At 44.0% G+C, this 18,779-nt stretch overlaps 1 protein-coding gene across 1 annotated transcript; it reads right to left on the bottom strand.

Moving 5' to 3' along the window:
* Positions 1-641: 641 nt before the first annotated feature.
* prkcg (protein kinase C, gamma) lies at positions 642-18,061 on the bottom strand. Its single transcript, XM_085801469.1, has 17 exons — positions 17,938-18,061; positions 16,649-16,898; positions 13,301-13,332; positions 13,089-13,171; positions 11,934-12,045; positions 11,297-11,425; positions 11,022-11,178; positions 10,459-10,660; positions 9,737-9,934; positions 7,333-7,506; positions 6,949-7,040; positions 6,415-6,477; positions 5,814-5,952; positions 4,196-4,276; positions 3,889-3,996; positions 3,391-3,531; positions 642-2,521 (listed from the first exon to the last, which is right to left on the bottom strand). The coding sequence occupies exons 2-17, from the start codon at positions 16,891-16,893 to the stop codon at positions 2,360-2,362; spliced, it is 2,118 nt and encodes a 705-aa protein (XP_085657595.1). The 5' UTR covers positions 16,894-16,898; positions 17,938-18,061; the 3' UTR covers positions 642-2,359.
* Positions 18,062-18,779: the final 718 nt, after the last annotated feature.

Below are 18,779 nucleotides of genomic sequence, written 5' to 3'. Positions count from 1 at the left end.
CAGACAACAGCGGGGGTACTTCAAGGAGATAATAGCAACGACAATAAATTCTGCCAGTGTAATTTATAGAGAATGACATAAAATAACACAGTAAAGCATTTACAGTGCGACACTGGTAGAAAAGTCAAGCAGAGAGGAAGAGAGAGATGAAGGGCAGATAGAGAGGAAGAGAGGGAGGTAGAGAGGGAGATGGGAAGCTGATGAGATTTTAATGTGAAGGTCAACTTGTTATAACTCAGATCTCTACGGGGATATTAGTCCCATCATGATGCTGGAGGGAGGGAGGAACGTAGGAGAGGTAGGCGGGGCAGATGTGCAGGATGGGGTGGGGAGGGGGGGTAGTAAGAGGATGAGGGGCTGCTTCAGAGGAGGAGGGATGCCTGAGAGCTGGTTTTGCTGGTTCGACAACTAGTTTCACAGTAAATAGTAGGGGTCAGCATCTTCGGCGCGTGTGTAAAAGCGTGCAGAGTGCGCACATGCTTGAGATTGCACTTTTGAGTGTGAGTATGTGTGAAAGGCGAGGGAGAGGGGAGCGAGCGTGACAGGGAGGCGTGTGGAGAAGACAAAGCGAGAGGCTGAGCCTGTTTGCTTCTCAGCAGCTTCACACAAACAATCACAGAATGAAACACTTGTTCTGGTTCATGATTTTTTTCAGTGACTTTATTTCAATGTTGGTTTTTTTTCCAGCACATGAAAACGGAAATTAACTCAGCTAAACAAATACAGAAATCATCTACTGCATTACCTATTATTGATTGTATTATCTAACATATATACTGTATTGAAGTATTGTGTGTTGTGACATTTGACCTTAAGTTAAACTGAGAGATTGACGGCTCTGACCTTTTACAATTGACCACAATTACAGGAGCACAAACCTCTGCACTGAAAGATTTGGCTCCTCCAGATGAGATTTTTTTTTTGAGCTCTCATAATGCTTTCACAGAATGCAGACACAAAATAGTAATAATAATAATAAAAATGCATTTAGGGAACTCAAACAGATTACTGTGTGAAATGAGCAGCTGGTTTGTGAGATAAGAGCTCTGAAATGGGATTATTAAACTCTGTGTTTGCAGCCACCTGCCCTGCTCAGATAGTGTTTAATGACAGTGCTGCTATTATTTTTCCATGTATTGAACAGTCCCAGTGAGCCTCGCTTTTAATTACATCCTAATCAATGCCGTGAGTACGTCATTACACAGCAAAACACTTTATGGTATACACCACTAAAGTAGTATAGTATCTATACTTGTGCAAACTGACAAGGCTCTTGTTTTAGCTGCAGAGAATATAACTAAAAGGCTTTTTTTTTTTTTACTGCAAACAAAAATCTCAGTGCAAAATGTCAACAGGAGCACATGGATTGTAATTTGCAAATATCTAATCCCACAGTTTGCACAGGGATAATAGGAAGGAAAGCATCAATTTGTGAATAGAAAAATGATGCGAGTCAAACTGGTGGAAATGTGAGGACTTCCTCCTGGTGACAACAGAGTCAGGCAGAGTGGGCCTGAGCTGGGGGAGGAGTTGGGGAGGCAGCTCTACAGCCTACATTAACTGTCACATTGTGCCCGCTGCACTGTTGCTGCATCTCAGCGGGTCCTCTGAGGTCACTGGTGTGACGTTAAACTGAGAGGTCTCGCCAGGCCAGAGAAAACCTTAAAAACGGCTACTCCGCTCAGCTTGCATCAGAGTCAAAGTGTCAGCTGTCTCACACACACACACACACAATGAGATATTTAGGATTACGGTGCTTCTGATTCTGAGTTACTGTACTGTGTGTATACCTGCTCTTTAGTCATGTATATGAACTGCAGAGTGATCAAAAAGTGACCGACTACCTGGATTTGTTTACCACAGCTGCACAAGAAAAGACCTGACTGGAAAAATGTAATCGTTTGATTTCTCACAACACATGATGACTCGAATCAAAGCAGTGGAAAATGGTTTAAATAAATTGGACGTAATGTTATATATCATTCTTGGATAATCTATGCTATAGAAAACTAGTCTCTGAAAGTAATTCATTCTAAAAACACTGCATGCAAACAGGTGAAGTATGTAATCACACTACTGTACTCTTATATCAAGTTAAGGGAGGTCTTAACAAACAAAAACTCTATGGCAATCTAGGATACTGGCATTGTTTGCATTGTTCAACAGATTTTGTGACTATCAAGATGAAATACATACATCAAAGAGTCTGCATGGGTATAAAGGTGTCTTGGCATTTTCATGTAAACGTCAGAATTTGGTTATGAGAGGTGTCGGATGTTCACATTCTCTGTTATAAAACTACTGTTAGGGGGTTAACGGGGCCGTGTGGGTGCACACAGAGGGGCTGTGGGAGCTATTTTCAAACAGCAGTGAGAGGCGAAGGGGCAAAGTCTGGGTTGAGGAAGGAGAAGCCTTCAAAGTCTTCCTGGTTCATGGCTTCTAGTATTTCCGGGTCAGAGGGAGTGAGTGCCGACGGAGCTGCTGTGAAGAACTTGTCAAAGTTTTCACCTTTTTTTCCACCCTGATGAAGAAGAAGAGGCAGAAGAAGGAACAGACAAAGAAGATTAAGACATGTGTGAGTGTATTCAAGTCAAGCTTTTTCTCCTGAAAGAGACACAAAATGAGAAAAGTTAATTTCTTTATTCATTTTATAAAAAGAATCCACCTTCGTGTCTCTATTTCTCACCCACACCCTCAGTGTGTCTCAGAGGAGCTCTCTACCACACCTACTGTGGGAGGAAAGCTGCTCACGTCTCTTTTCCTGCTCCTTAACAACGTATGACAGCAGCTCTGCTGGATGATATGAATCTCATTTAGCTAATGGGCCTGGCCTCTAACCCCTGAGCATGCCCAGCTCACTCAAGGCACACCTCAGCGTTGGCCGACGGGCCCACAAACTGGTGTGTGGCAGGCTAATGATGACACACATTTGCATATGGGAGGAGGAGGAGGCAGGACCCGAGGGTCAGAGGGTCCTGCCTATTATGACTGGACTGTCGGCTGGTGCCCACCTCCGGGAGCCAGCACGAGTGATGGAAGAGAGGGAAACCAGAGGGGAGTGGAGAAGAGAGGGGGAGGGAGGGAGGGATGAGGAGGAGAAGAGGGGATGAAATGGCCAACACAAAGTGGAGCCTGAAAGGGGAAACAAGCAGGCGAGTGACAGAAAGCGTGGGAGTCGGAGAGAGAGACACAGAGAGAGAGGGAGAGGAGACAGATGGAAGAAAGCGACAGCTTCAATTCCCTAAAAGTGTCCTCAGAGAGCAGAGGAGGAGTAGAAAGAAAGAAAAAAGACAGGAAGAAAGAAAGAAAGAAAAAAAAACAGGAAGAAAGAAAGAAAGAAAGAAAGAAAGAAAGAAAGAAAGAAAGAAAGAAAGAAAGAAAGAAACTGACAGTTCTGGGTTTGAAGGGCGGTTGGATCTCCAGTCTCTCCAGACGGTCCCAGTCAATCCAGCGGAAGAACGGATGCTCCCTGATCTCTCTCTCCGCTTCCTCTCCTCCACCCAGGCGCTTGGCCGGGTGCTTCGTCAGGAACTGGATAAGAGTGATAACAATGGGAAAGAATAACATGTCTACAGTCAGGGGATGTAACTTTGCTATATGAGAAGTGTTTTAGGTGTTTTATTGTGTCTTTCTCAGAATTGAATATGTGTTAATCAAACCTACAGATACAAAAATATTACTTCTCATATAATTCTTAACAAGGCAAGAAATATTTTTTATATTTTTCTCAAAAAAAAAAAAGTTGAATAGAAGTATTTCTGGATGTTTGAATAGTATTTAAAATGTAATGTGATGTTATTTTGTGTAATGTTTCTGACTTACATATTCATTTATTTTGACTGTGTGCTGAAAGTGAAATGAGAAAAGCAAAAATGAAAAGTGTCTCACTCCCTTGCAGATAGCGACAGCTTCACGAGAGAGACTTTTTGGGTACGTGACACACTGCTCCATGATGGACTGAAACAGCTCCTCCTCATCAATACCATCAAACGGTGGCTAGAGGGAAAAGAAAGAGAGAGCGAAAGAAGTTGAAAAAAAAGAAGAGTAGCCACAAGGATCTGTGTGCAAACTGAAAGCAAATACATTGAAATTAAAGTTCTCTTGAACGTCTTTTGAAGTGATTACAAAGGACAAGTACCGGAGGCTTAAGTATCCGTGCACAAGGCTCTATTGTTAGGATTAAGCTGAGTGTTACCTGTCCTGCCAGCATTTCATACATCAGAACTCCATAAGACCACCAGTCCACTGATTTATTATAGGGCTGATATGCCACAATCTGCGAAGGACGGAGAGAAAAGAAGAGGAGATAAAAGGGAAAGAATGGCAGCGAGGAGATAAGGAGGGAAAAAAGAAGACAGGGAGAGGGAGAGGGAGAGAAAGCAGAGTTTGAACAGTCGGCTACTCAAACGGTGAACGGACTGAAAAGCAAAGAGAGAGAGACGGCAAAAGAGAAAGTGTGGCATTAGCGAGGGTAAACGTATGAATGAGCTCACAAATAATCAACACATGAATCTGGATTTGTGTGTTTGTGTTTGCCTGTTTGTATGTGTGTGTGTGTCTAAGTGCAGAGAGAGGGGGGGGGGTATGGGGGGTAATTATGAGAGAACAATCCACAGCCCCTGGGGAAATATATTGTATCTCTTCCAAAATGGCAGATGCAGGAGAATCAATGGGTGTTTACATAAGAGAGTCAATACCCAGGGGTCCCATAGCAAGGTTTACAATATCAAAGACGTGCACAACAGTCACATCCTCTCGCGCTCTCTCTCTCTCTCTCTCTACTGTATCTGTCTACTACGAGTCTACAAACCAAACAAGCTGGAAATCTCCTCCACTCTTTCTCTGAATAAATTGGTCTGTGATCACTTCACACAGAAACACACAAACACACATTTTTCAGACAATTTGTAAGGCAAATATTATACAGCATGCAGGAGTTTTACATATCAAGAGGATGTCAAGCAAAAACCACCTCCACTGTTTTCAGTATTTTACAAGAGTTGATATTTGCACTGATGTTTAACCTGTTCAGATACTTGACTCAGTTTTCAGGGGGTTGTCTTGCTCACAGAGGAATATATGAACATACGTAATGTCAGAAAAAAAATCCACAGTGTGAAAAACAGTGCAAACTTTCACTGAGGCATCAGGGGTCTGAGTCTGTCTATCCCTCCTCTGCAGCTCGTCACAATGCCAGGGAAATCACAAAGAGTGGATTTTGTGCTGAAAGGGTCGTAACTCTGATTGATAGCCTCTTCAGTTGACAAACTGAGACTGTTGAAGTCCCGTTTTAGTGTCACATAAACTTTGGGACTCTGGAGTTTGTCCCCGTCGTGTTCCCTTCACACAGGGTGTGTGTTAGAGAGGGATCTCTTGACGGCTTGCATGAATGGGAAGAATAATTGCAGCAAAGAAAAACTGTCTCAGTGCAACCAAGGGCAGCTGGATATTGTTTAAACACAGACTTGACAAAACGCGTTAAGTTACATCCGTCAGCTGCAGCGAGTGAAAGGCAAAACTAGTGATACAAGGTCTCTGAAGGACGACCACGATTACTGTGGAATGCTCTGATAGCACGAGCACACACCAGTGCTAATTGAATCATGAGAAGTTAATTATTAAAAAATGCTGACAAGGTCAGAGAGGACGGTGGGGGATGAGAGGAGCTGCCGCGGAGCAGCTCGCCGTCTCGCAGCGCCACAAAAACAGGTCAAGCAAACAACAAGGGGTGAAAGAAGAGGAAATGAGGGATCTGAGGAACAAATGAAGGAAGTTTCGGGGGGGAGGTCAGGGGCTGGGGGGAGGCGGCGTACCTCAGGGGCGATGTAGTCAGGGGTGCCACAAAAGGTGCGAGTGGTGTCGCCCTCGAACATGCCCTCCCTGCACATGCCGAAGTCGGCTATTTTTATGTGGCCCTCGCTGTCAAGCAGCACATTATCCAGCTTTAGATCCCTGAGAACGAAGTAGATAAATCACACTGGTATGAATCACTTTGATAGATAACATCTTCATAACAGTCATTACCTACAAAAAGACATGATGAATCTGTGTCATGTGTGTGTGGGTGTGTGGGTGTTCTTGTACATACTACGTTGTGAGGACCGTTTTTTAAACCAACAGAGTGAGGACCTTTTTGGGAAGCGAGGACATTTTGGCCGGTCCTCACTTTTTTCACTGTCTGAGGGTTAAGACTTTAGGTTATAATGAGGTTTAAGTTAGGTTAAGAGTAATGGTTAAGGTTAGGCACTTGTTTTGGATGGTTAAGGTTAGGGTAAGGGGCTAGAGAATACATTATGTCAATGAGTGTCCTCACAAAGATAGCATTACAAGGATGTGTGTGTGTGTGTGTGTGTGTGTGTGCTGTAGTGACAGAACCAAACCAGGCCGTGCCAGAGGAGCAGCCCACTGCTTTACCTGTAGATGATGCCTTTGCTGTGGAGGAAGAAGAGGCCGACTGCTATCTCTGCTGCATAAAACCTGGTGGGAGAAGAGGGGGGGCATTCAGTAGTGGTTGCTTTAGGATTTTTCAGCTAATTCAAAGGAGGTTGATGACAAGCGAAAGAGGAGAGAGAGGGAATGGAGCTCTAGAGGGTGATGAAAGGGCGAGTAACCAAACAGATGAAAGGCAGAGAGATGAAGAAAGAGAGCTGGAAATGAGCAACAGAGTAAAAAAATTAGTTTTAGATGACTGATCAAAGATTATTGATAAGATGAGCAGCCAGGGGGAGGGAAAACGTAGATGGAGAGATCAGATTAGTGGGAGGAGGAACACGGTGGGGGGGGGTACTTGAGTTGATGACTTTTTATGAGTCACCACGGATAATGAACAAAGCTAAGAGAGGTGTATGTATGTAAAGGAACAGAAAGGAAGAAAAAAGAGAGGAAATGAGACGCTGTAGAGGAGGAGAGTGATTAAAGGTAAAAGGAAAGAGCTTCTTAACTACATACGCTGCATGAGCCTCTTTGAACTTGCCAACTATCTGAATGTGAAACATCAGGTCTCCTCCATTGACGTATTCCATCACATAATACAGACGGTCCTGCAACACACACACACACACACACATATACACACTCTTTATACATAATGACCTCTTGTTCAAATTAAAAAGCAATCTGTTAAATCCCCTCCTCCAGGACCGAGGACCTTGTTAAAGAAAGCAAGCTAATTATTTCATTTATTAATCGAAATTCACGGCCAACCTGGGCTGAAACAACTCCTGGGAGGACTATGCAGACAAAATGTCACACAGGTTTATGGACAATTTAATGAAAGTTGTGTGGCTCATTTGAGACCGACCCCGTGTGCCTTCTCCACACACACACACACACCTCGGTCTGGAAGGCGCAATAGAGCGACGTTAGGAAGTGCGGGCGAGCGGAGAGAGCCAGGACCCTCCTCTCCACCAGGGCGCTCTCTGTGTCTTCGTCCTGGAAGAGAACGTCTTTCTTCAGCACCTTCACTGCAAACAGACGCTCGCTGCCTCGCTCTTCTGCCAGCAGCACCTGTGCAGCGACACAGAGAGGAGAGACGAAGCCACCGTGATGAGAATTTTAAAGGGGGCTACTACTGTATGTCTTTTAACTGCTGCCATCCATAAATAAACAAAACTTTTATTTTTAGACACTGCACCAACTGCCTGGCGCAAAGAAAAGACGAGAATGACGAATGCAATTACTAAAAAGCAGAACTGACTTTTTCGAAATTCCTGTTAAGGTTTACTCAGCTGTGAGTGCATCAGCTGAGACAAAGTGTTTTATTCTATTTTTATTTTTATATCATTTACACAAAATGTATTTTAACTCAGTGGTGTTCAAAACTTTTGAATGCATCTTCTCTCATCAAACTTTATACATATACTGTCCTGTAATGCTGCCACCTCTGACTTTTCTGCAGGCTGCATTGTGTTATTGCTATTAGTTACGTACAAGGAGCTGTTTTACTAAAGCAATCCAGTTTTGAAGCAACATTTTTGTGCATGAAATTAAGCATTATGCTAAGGTAGGACTGATAAATATGTTTAATGCTTGCTGATGTAAAAATATTACCTCAATTTTATGGTGTTTATTATATATCTAAAGCCCCGTTGTTCAAGGTTTAAAGTGTTTATTGTCATATACATAGCTCAAAAAAACAAGCAGGAGCCAGCAAAAACATCAGCCATGGAGGGCGCCATGACAGTAATTGTTGGTTTATACTGTGGCATTTGTTCTCATTATTGTCCTGGGGAGTTTTTAATGCTATATGGTGAAGACATAGATAATTTTGCACAGACAGTGAAGCTCCTAATTCACTAGCTAAAATAGTGCAAGAGAGAAAAAAAGAGAGGAAAAGTCATCACATTAAAATTGACAGATGCATAAGCAAGTTCAGTTTTGGGAGATAACTGAATGTAATGTTTAATTAAAGCCGCTCTGTGCCTGAAGATTTCACGACACATTAATGTCATAAGTGATAAAGCGAAGCAGCTCATGTGTTTTTTTGTTTTTGTTTTAATCAGACATTAAAAACACATTCAGTTGCAATTTTCGCACTCCTGTGAAATTGGCTTCTGGCTGGTATTGCTCTGAAAGCTAATGATGCTATAATTTTCTACAACAAGAGCCTCATGACCCACGTTTTAAAGCAAAAGACGTGGTCAAGAGCACCGGAAAGTGCTGACAACAACGCTGTTTTTAAATTGTCTGACCAACCTGCAGTGCTCTGCCGTAATGGTCGCTGGCTGGTGCGGATAAGGATCTCATTTTACTTTCAAATAGTGGTGAATAGTACAGAAAATAACACGCTTTCATTTTCCAGAAATCAATGTTGCCTATATGAAGGTGTCGGTGAAGGAGCAGCGTGTGTGTGTGCTTGTGCAGAGCTATTGATGAACTGCCAGTCAGTGGGAGAAACTCTGCCGTCCTCCCTGTGATCACGTCTGCTCTGCTCTTCTGTTGTTGTGAGAACTAACTCACATTAAAACTTGGACTCATCGTCCTCCAGATTTTCATGAACCTCACTAATGCAGCCACATGTACTTTAATTCCTTTCACCTTCTTGATTTTCCTGTTTCCTTTCGGTCATTTTGTCACTTTTTGCAGCACAGTAACACTTCTCTCCATCTCTCTGTCTCTTTCTCACTTTCCCTCACTCAGCAGCCCCGGGGTCTGTCTCTCCTTTCTTGGGTCGCTTTTTTCTCACATCTTACGTAAGTCGAGTCTATTTCTCCTGTCCTCTGTAGACACTCCTCTGACAGTTATGAAACAGCACAGGGGGATTTCAGAGGAGGAAGAAGGACTCAAAACTCCACTCTCTTCATTACAGCTCATCTACTGGGGAATTAAAGAGAAAATGGAGAGCAGAGGCTCCCTTGAAATGAACACCTCCAAAAGGACGGTCTGTCTGTCTGTCTATGTGGCATGTAGGAAGGCAGCCAGCCTGCGCTCACGACTGCTGACAGCACAAAAGAAGCTAAGGGTTAAATGAATCATTTGGCAGTGGGAGTAGAGACAATGAGCATGTTAGTAAGAGAGGAGGTTTTTTTTTTACTGCTTTGCTGCGGCCAGGAGCTGCTGTATGAAATGCCACTTGAAGGTCAAGTCCATCGATAGAAGACATGATTTAAAGCCAGGAATAATCGCTGTTGTTTTCGGCATGAATGGCCTCTTTGATAACACTTACAGCTGTTGGATCAGAGGTGCTGATTGTTTGTAGGGAAAGATGACATTTTGTCTTGGTGGCTGCTGTTTTTACCTTGCCAAAGCTGCCTTTGCCGAGCACCATGAGGAAGTTGAAGTCGAGGATGCCCACTTTGACTTTGCTGGGGCCCGGGGTGTGGACCGGTGGACAGGGCGGGACGGGGGTCGGGGACAGAACTACAGGGAACGGTTCAGATAGTGGCGCAGGTATCGCTGGAGGCATGCTGGGTGTCCCATCCTCTGGCTGAGGCTCCTGGAGAACGATAGAGGGAGGAGGGTGCAAAGATGAATGGTTGGCATGCCATCCAGCACACACACACACACACACACACACACACACACAGACACAGAAAAACATGAACACCAGGCGAGCAAACTCTTTTCTACCCCTAGATTGGGAACACAGTCAGGCAGAACAATCCTGCACCCTGGTGGAGACACAGTGTAACAGTGAAAGATAATTCAATATAATTTATTATCTAATTATTGACCTACAACACTGGGCATAAATCTTCAGATGTTTATTCTCAGATAGAAATGTAAGCAGAGGGACAGTTCAAGATCCTGACCCAGCGTGAGCAGAGGCAGCTGTTGTTTATTAGATGAAAGTAATTATAGGCAATGCCAAGGCCTTCAGATACAAACGGTCATTAGCATGATAAAAAATGAACGGCTGCTTCACTCTCTGGAGAACACAGGTATAAATATCCCCCGCTGTTGATCTTTGTTCACTGTGAGGATCAGCCCATGCCTGCAGCGGAGCGGACTGCTTCCTACCTGCAGGTCTGGGTCTGGCACAGGGATGTTGTAGTACTCTCCCTCATCCTGGGCCAACAGTTTGAACCAGCCACTGATGGGACGCCTGAAGATCTCACTCACTCCGAATGACAACGCGCCCATGAAATCGTTCCTAGACGTGCGGTCCCAGTCCCATACCTCAACGGACAGACGTCTGTCCCACTGGTGACCACGCACAGAGCTGGAGAGACAAACAAAATGCGCATTATTTGGACTTGAGTGTGGACATATACGACAGAAAACTGATGTTGTCTTATACAGTATATTCAGCTTTGTGTCATTTTAAAGATTTCTGAGGCTTACTTCTACTTAACATCAAGGGAATGTAAACAGAGAGGCAGGAAAGGAGTAAACATAAATTCAGATGCCACCAGCACTACAATCTGCTGTTATACTGTATTTCATCCTCTGGGGTCATTTTGAACCCATAAATCTCAGTTTCTGGGACATTTCATTTCACCTACAGCACATTTTGTGCCAGACCTCTTTGCTCTGATTTGCTCAAATTTTCCACCTTGGATCAAAACATCACACGGACTCACAAGGTGAAACTCTCATTCCAGATGGGATTGAGTGTGGAGCGGATGGTCTTGGTCTTCTGTTTGCTGTGGCTCTTCGGGTCTGGAATCAATTTCAGTTTAACATACGGGTCTGACAGGCCGTTAGGATCCATGGGCATCAGATTACGAGCTTCACGCACTGCAGAGAAAGTGGAGGAATAGGAAGTGCACACACAAACACTTTTGTAAAATTCAAATTTGTAGCTGTAATCCTGCTTTTTGTTTTAAACTCTCTCAACTGCAGCAGGTGCTCCCACCTGTGACGTAGACGTCCTCCTTCTCTCCTCTCACAGTCAGGTGGATTCTTCCTCTCTTTTCCGTGTGGTCCTGGCCGCAGAGACTGGGAACGCTGGTCTCACATCGTCGATGGACGTTCATGTCACAACCTCACCGAACAATGAAGCACAAAAAGCAACACACACATGCATATATGACAAAAAAAAAATCTGAAATTAGAAGTCACATTTTAAAAATAAAATATATACTAAATATATTAAAATTTACTAAATATATACTAAAAACCTGAACACACACTTTGATTCCCAGAACACTTAATCAAATGCTTTATACTGTATATCTATTCTTAATGTGACACTTGAAAATACTTGTTCACCTGCTTGTCCAGGCTCAGATTAGAAGGAGAAGATAAATAGTTTTGCTCGGTATGAAGTCAAAAACCTGCAGGTGTTCTTGTTTTCTTAATCTGTACAAAAATGTAACAGTGAAAATACGAAGTTGTGTTTTTAAAGGGGTTTTGTATTGGACTATCTGATCTGATCTGAGAAACTGAGTAAAGGTATCTTCCAAAACGTCAAACTAGTTCCTTAAATTGACCTTCAATATAAACGCATACACAGATTATTGTATTAGACTTTCGTATGTGGTGAAACTCACAGGCACATTTCATGCCCTGGTGTATGAGGCCGTACAGCAGCGAGCCACAGTGGTCGCAGAAGGTCGGACTGGAGTAGGTTTGGACCTTAAATGTGTGTTGACTCTTCAGGTCCTGAAATACAACAGAAATAATCCGCAGTGAGAAACCGCACACACACACACACACACACACACACACACACACACACACACACACACTCACACTCTCACGCACACTGACCATGGAAGAGACTGTGAACACACACACACACACATTCAGGGTATGATTAGTGGAGGGATGTTGAGTGGGGTATTCATGGACAAGCCAATTAGATTTCTCCACTGGGAGAGGACATATAAATGAGAGTGCATCTAGGCAAGGCTGCGCGTGTGAGAGTGTGCTTGACTGTGTGTATGCTGTGCAGAGAGGGATGAATCATTTTTATCTCTCTTCTGCTCATCATACCCCCCCACCCCCCACCCCTCTAACCACCACCACCACCACCACCACCACTCTCAATGCACCATCCTCTCCCAAACTGTTTTCCCTCCCTTGTCACTCTGAGGCGCTATTTAAAAACACCGTCACCCTGTTTCTCCTCATTCCCTCTGTGTGTGTTCCTCTCACTCTCTCATCCTTATTCGCTCACACACATATGCACACACATATGCACACACACACACACACGCACACACACACACACACACACACACACACACACACACACACACGTTCCCCTTGACCTCATTTCTGAGGCGGTTTATTTGGCTGGCAGAAAAAAAACGTGAAGAAAAGACAAATCTCCCTGAAATCCTCAAAATGCCACACAGAAGACGACTGAGCAGTCTGCTGCTCCCCCCCCCCCCCCCCTCTCTAATTCCCCCTGTTATCAGTCCCTCCCACCCTCCACCTGCACCCTCCTCCCCCTCCACTCTCTATCTCCAACTCCCTGCATCTCTGAGGCCTTGTAGGATGACATGACATGAGTACAGACGTCACAGATGGGACAGGGCTGCGTGATGTGAAGGATGACAGATGAGTCATGCACACGTGTTCCTGGTGACAAGTGGATGGCTAAATATGATGATGATGGCGGTGTAAATCTTGAACTAGAATGGAAAACAGGAAAGTGAAAGCGAAAGTGCCGTGACGGATGTGCTAACGAATCTGCTCACATCTGGTCTGGGGGCCGCCACCGAGCCAGGACAAGTGAAGGTCACAAACTCGTGACATCTTTTGTGGACCACAAAACTGCACACTAAAGAAAATATAAAGAAAACATCCTGAGAAATAAATCTGTGGCACTGAAAATAAATAATCTGAGAAGATTAAATACAGCAGGAAAAAAATGAAATAAAACAGACAATAACAGCAGGTTTATCTCTACCTTGACATTGGAATCCCTGTTTGCCGATGCCCCTGAGTGAGAAAGGCACATGTATTAAAACACAAAAACAATCTTCTCCACTTTGAGGTGAAATATTTTTTTTGCTTCTGAGACTGTTTCACAGCCAGGAGAGAATAGATAATGCTGCGAAGACAGAGATAGTGCTGTTGCATTATTCCATGCTGTATTAAGACCAACAGACATGCAGCCGCAAGTTGAGAACAAACTCTATCTCATCAAAACACCACTGACTGTGCACATGTGAGCCACTGCCACCTTGATAAACAAAGTCATTATGTGTGAACTTTGAGTGTCTTTCCTTTCAAAGCCACACTGCTGACTAGGTCAAGTAGACCAGGGTCAATCATTGTCACACACACACTCACACAAACACAATTCTACTGTTTCTCGAAATGCGGTGTTGGCTAGTTTCCAGTGTCTCCTTAGAGCTTTAATTGAATAATTAAAGCCATTGATTGACTAAAGAGTCCACTCAGCGGCTTGCCTGCTGTGAATCAAGTTTTGATTAGGTGGTTTAGAAAGGAAGGCAAACAAGACACCGTCAAGAGCTCCTCCACAATCATACTGGAGAGGCCCAGGGGTTCATAGGAAACTAGGAAACTGACCATAATCACTGATCTACAATCAGTTCGCCATCTGGCTGAGTAATAATTAAAGACGAGGTTGGCGAGGGTAATCTGATCCCTGATCGGCATTCAACAGAAGTCTCTGTCTGCAGCACTGAGCGTATGAGGCCTGTTCTGCTCTTTGACCAGCAGAGGGTATTAGAGAGCCAGGTATCGGGGGTTTGGAGAGACCTGACAGTGTTGCTTGTTGGACGGATATCACAGGGAATTCATTGAAGCGGATAACTGCATTTTAAATTTAATGATGCTTTGAAAAACCTCCCTGATACATGTAATTAAACAAAGAGTTGCCATAAAATAACCCCCATCAGAATACGGCTGTAAAAATGACCAGAAAACCTCAAAACAGTCTGGATGATCTAGTTTTAAGGACAAATTATGAATAATCAATTGCATATGAAATAATACATGTGGGTAAAAACAGAAAACTGGACCTTGTTTTGAAAAGAGGGCTTTAAAAAAAAACTGGGGACATGTTGACATGTCACAGTGGGAACACTATAGGCGCAAATGATAAAATTAATGATGGCTGAGTTACACTTAGCTGCTGGGATTGTTTGTGCCAGCTCGCTGTCACACTGTCATGACTTATTGGGACACTTGAGCCATCATTACTGTTCTTATTGGACATGTCAAAATGTCTGCTGCAAAAAAGGCCTGCTGGATCTGTCCCCAGATCTGTTTGAAGTTGTATAATCTTATTCAGTGATTTTCAGTGTTTTGAACTAATGACCCTTAAACACAGCAGGAGTTCATTATGTACAGTACAGCCACACATAAAATAAAACTGTGACACGAGGCAATTTTTCTTTCAAACTATTTAACGCAATTGATACTGCGGAAGCTGTACAAGGTACAGCCTGTCGTCTTTTAGATCCTGACTTAATAAACAGGATATTTACATTTTAAAATTAGAGCAGTCGTTTCATAGTCCTTAATTAATTTTCCAATACCTTCAGGGTCTTTGACACCCAGGCTGAAAGCTGCTGCTCAGACATCCTGTGTGAAGGAAAAGGGTTTTCACCCTGAACTAAGTGCTGCAACCACGGCCAAGACAGCAGCCAGTTGGAGAAATGTCCTGAAAGCTACCCAGAGGCTGCTGGCACATGCACCGCCCTGCATCCGACCTACACCCTCACCATATGTCCAAACACTCACACACACACACACACACACACACACATACACTGAACAAGCTAACTGCATGGCTGTCTGTATAGAAGACACGTTTTATAGATCCACTCACGTGCCTGCATGTGAGAGGGATGAAATAAGAAAGTTAAAATAATCACTTCAGACTGCACTACACTAGCATTTTAAATGACTACAGTCTTTTTTTGGCTTTGGCTGAGGTTTACACTGCCTGCTGTTGTTTCAGTGGACATTCACCGAGGAATGATTTTCAGATCAGGATTTGCAAAGAAAACTAAGAAAACTAAACAACAACAAAACTCCAAACATCAACTACAAAAATACTTAATGCTTAAGAAAAAACTGCTGGCTTCAGCTTTATGACACTGCAATCTGTATGTGATACGGTTGAATTTTAAAAGGTTTATGTAGCTTCAGAAGTGGAGAAACCAGTCAAAGATGTCAGATGTCTTGTTTTGGCCAACAACACTACTATGATTTGACCCATCCCCCTCCTCCTCTGAAAAAAACAGCAGCCATTTCCCATTTGAAAACTTGAAATCTTCAAATGTTTGGGATTTTTGCATTAAAATGACATTGGTAATTGACAATTACAATAGTTTCACTCCATTATTAGTCTAACATTGTAACTCTCTATTGGTTAATGGGGATACATAGTTTTCACTGGACAGCAACAAGTTTACACTTCAGCAGTCTCTAAAACGGTCACTTACAAAGATCTAGTGCCACCTGGAGCTACCATGACAGAAATACTACTTACATGTTCAGGCATAAAAATCTAACACTGCAAAGCAGCTCTGACACATGGAGTTCAGCCTCCTCCTCATGGGGAGTAGCTACTACTGTACTTCGCCTGTAAAAACAGTTCTGTGATGTATTTTGTTGCTCTGGAGAAATTCATCAAAGTCTGAGAAAATAACCTCAATGACTTGAGATTTTCTGAGAAGAAAACAGTCTGTGTTGTAAACGCTTGGGGTTTGTAAGAAGTGGCTATTAGGAACCGTACTAAAGACTAATTGCCAGAGTATCTCATTGATTTTTATCATTCTTTGTTTAATCTGTCTCCTGTGAGTTCCCTAAATTAATGGGAGTGACATGCTAAATTGGAAGAGTTCCCCTTTAAAGTTTGAAACACACACAAAGTCTGTGTGTTGGTGCGTTTGTGTGTGTGTGCATGAGCTGTAACACTGTGTGAGTGAGCAGTATCTCAGTATCTCCTCATTAAATTCTTGCTTGTACGTCTCTGCATGTGTGTGTGAGCCATGGAGTTCCTAAAGTGAATCCTGCATGGTGTGGGCTGCTGCAGTGTGGAGGTGAGGTTATGTGAACAGATCAGGTCAGTGTGGTGGCTGCAGAGTGTGGGCTGTTTCTCCAGCAGGCAGCTGGATCTGCTGAGAGAGAGGAGGAAGTGCAGAGAAAGTCAGAGTCAGATGGAGTAGTGGGATGTCTGAGGAGGCGGCTTATGAACTGCCGGGGTGGTTTCTGTGTAAATGTGCAGCTGTGTGCGTGCACATGTGTATTTATATGTGTGTGTGTGTGTGTGTGTTACCAGATGAAGTCGGTGCAGTGGCTGCAGAAGGTGGGCTGTTTGAAGAAGCGGGCTGTGAACTGGTGATCTTTGACCTCAACAATCCTCTTGTGTTTGAGCGCTCCCTTCCTCTGGAACACGGGCACCCTGGGCGGAGGGGAGAGGGGAGAGGGCAGAGGGGAGGCACCGGGGGAGGGTGCTGCTGATGTAGGGGAGGCCAGTGTCAACGGGGAGAGAGACGGGGAAGGGGAGACCGGGGTGGACATGATGCCTGGAGGGTACGGTCAATAGAAGGGAGGAGGGAGGTAGAGAGGAGAGGAATAGATAATGAGTGTCAGTAAGGAGGGTACAGAGTCGTACAGGCAGAAGACCTTGAACATGGGAGAGGGAGGAGGGGAGGTAGCAAGGACGGGGGGGGATGGAAAGTGTAATGGGTCACGGTAGAGACAGGAGTTGTATTAATGGCACATGGGATGTAGGGTAGGGAGCGGTGAAGGAGTGACGTGATGGAGAGAAAGATCCAGAACAGATGAGCGGCCCCGGAAGTGCAGAGGAGGATGGAGCGAGCAGGTATGAGAGCGAAAGAGGAGGGAGAGGTGTAATGAAGGAGACACGGAGGTTAATTCACATACGGAGGCAAAACTCTCCTAAGAGACTCAGAGTCGCTGAACTATTAGTGCAACTCACAGTGTCCCACATACTGCCTGTCCGTTCTACTGACATCTCCCTCTCTCTGCACCCCACATATCTCCATCTTATCCCGGCAGCTACGACAAACCCCTCCCCACCCTCCATCCACAACCCAGCCCCTTGTCGTCATGTCGACTGGACCTCCTTTTGCCCTGTCAACAACGCCCCCACCACCTGTTCCAATATTAGAGCCTGTATCCTCTCTTGACTTCTTGCCTGCCCTTATTAGCAATTAGTCCCATTTCTGAAGAAAAGTTTGGTCGAGAATAAAATGTGTTCATCTACAGGGAACAGAACGTGCTGGGAAAGAAAGTGCAAAACGACAAATATTATTAGCTGCTAAGATTCCGGTGCAAGTGTTACACACCACTAAATGATAAATGAAACACCAACAGAGATTTAATGAATAAATAAATAAGCCCACAGCGGGGAAAAAAAACCATGCCAGAGAAAATGTGATGAAATGATGATGTCTCAGCAAAGAAGCAGAAGCAAATCAATCAAAAGGATGAAAGAGAAGAATGGTGGAGAAAATGGTACAGCGCTTAGGAATTAGTCAATTAATGGCAAGAAGAAAAAATACATTCTAAAAATGTGTGCAGATGGCAGAGACACAATACCTGAATTGGTTGATGATTTTGGAGGAAAGGCTTGACTGAAGGACGGCTTTCTTCTCTTCCTCTCCCCCTTTCCTTGCTTCGTCTGGCTCAAGTCAAAGGGAAAGCTGAAGTGTCACCTGTAGCTAGTAACCTCAAAAAAAAAAAAAAAGGGCTAAAAGATTGATAGAAAAGGCAGAACAAAACAGAGATGCTGTGCTGTACAAAGTCAGGAAGAAACAGCAACAAAAAAATAAAGAATTTAAATGTAGTAAAACGAAGAGAGGAAGCAACAAGCGATTCGAGAGACTCAAGCTTTCGAAGAACCAAAGATAGAAGAGTGAGGTGGTATGTATCCGTTAACCCAGAGGCAGGGTGAGGAGGAGGATGAGATAGAGAGGTGGTATTCTCTTTCCAAGATTGATTGTATCTGTTTTTACTAAGAAGAGGACAAGAGAGGGTGAGAGAGAAAGAGAAAGAGAGGGAGAGAGAGAGAGAGATTGAGGGAGAGAGAGAGAGAGATTGAGGGGAATAGGCGGCGATTCATTATGAAATCTGGGTTACTTCTCTCAGAGGAGAGGGCGAGGGAGGTACAGGAAGGAGGACGGATGAGACAGGAGCTGCCATTTTGACACCACCACCACGGTACAGTCAAGCGAGCGCCGACCGTCTCTCACTTCCTCTCGTGCCAGACAGACAGGAAAAGAGAAGAGAAGAGAGGGAGAGCGATAAAGAGAGAGTGTCCAGTCTGGAAGGAAAGAGCAGAGGCCTTTCAGAGGTGGAGGCTCCAAGAAAATGTCCAGTTAGGCAAAGCGACAAGTGGGAAAAGTCATGGAGTTTGTAGCAGCCCGAGATGTCTGCAGGAT

This window comes from Trachurus japonicus, chromosome 16, assembly GCF_045865225.1.
Source record: "Trachurus japonicus isolate A0001 chromosome 16, Traja_1.0".
NCBI classification, from domain to species: Eukaryota; Metazoa; Chordata; class Actinopteri; order Carangiformes; family Carangidae; genus Trachurus; species Trachurus japonicus.
The sequence above is the reverse complement of the archived record's forward strand: the minus strand, read 5'-3'. Positions and strand labels throughout refer to the sequence as shown.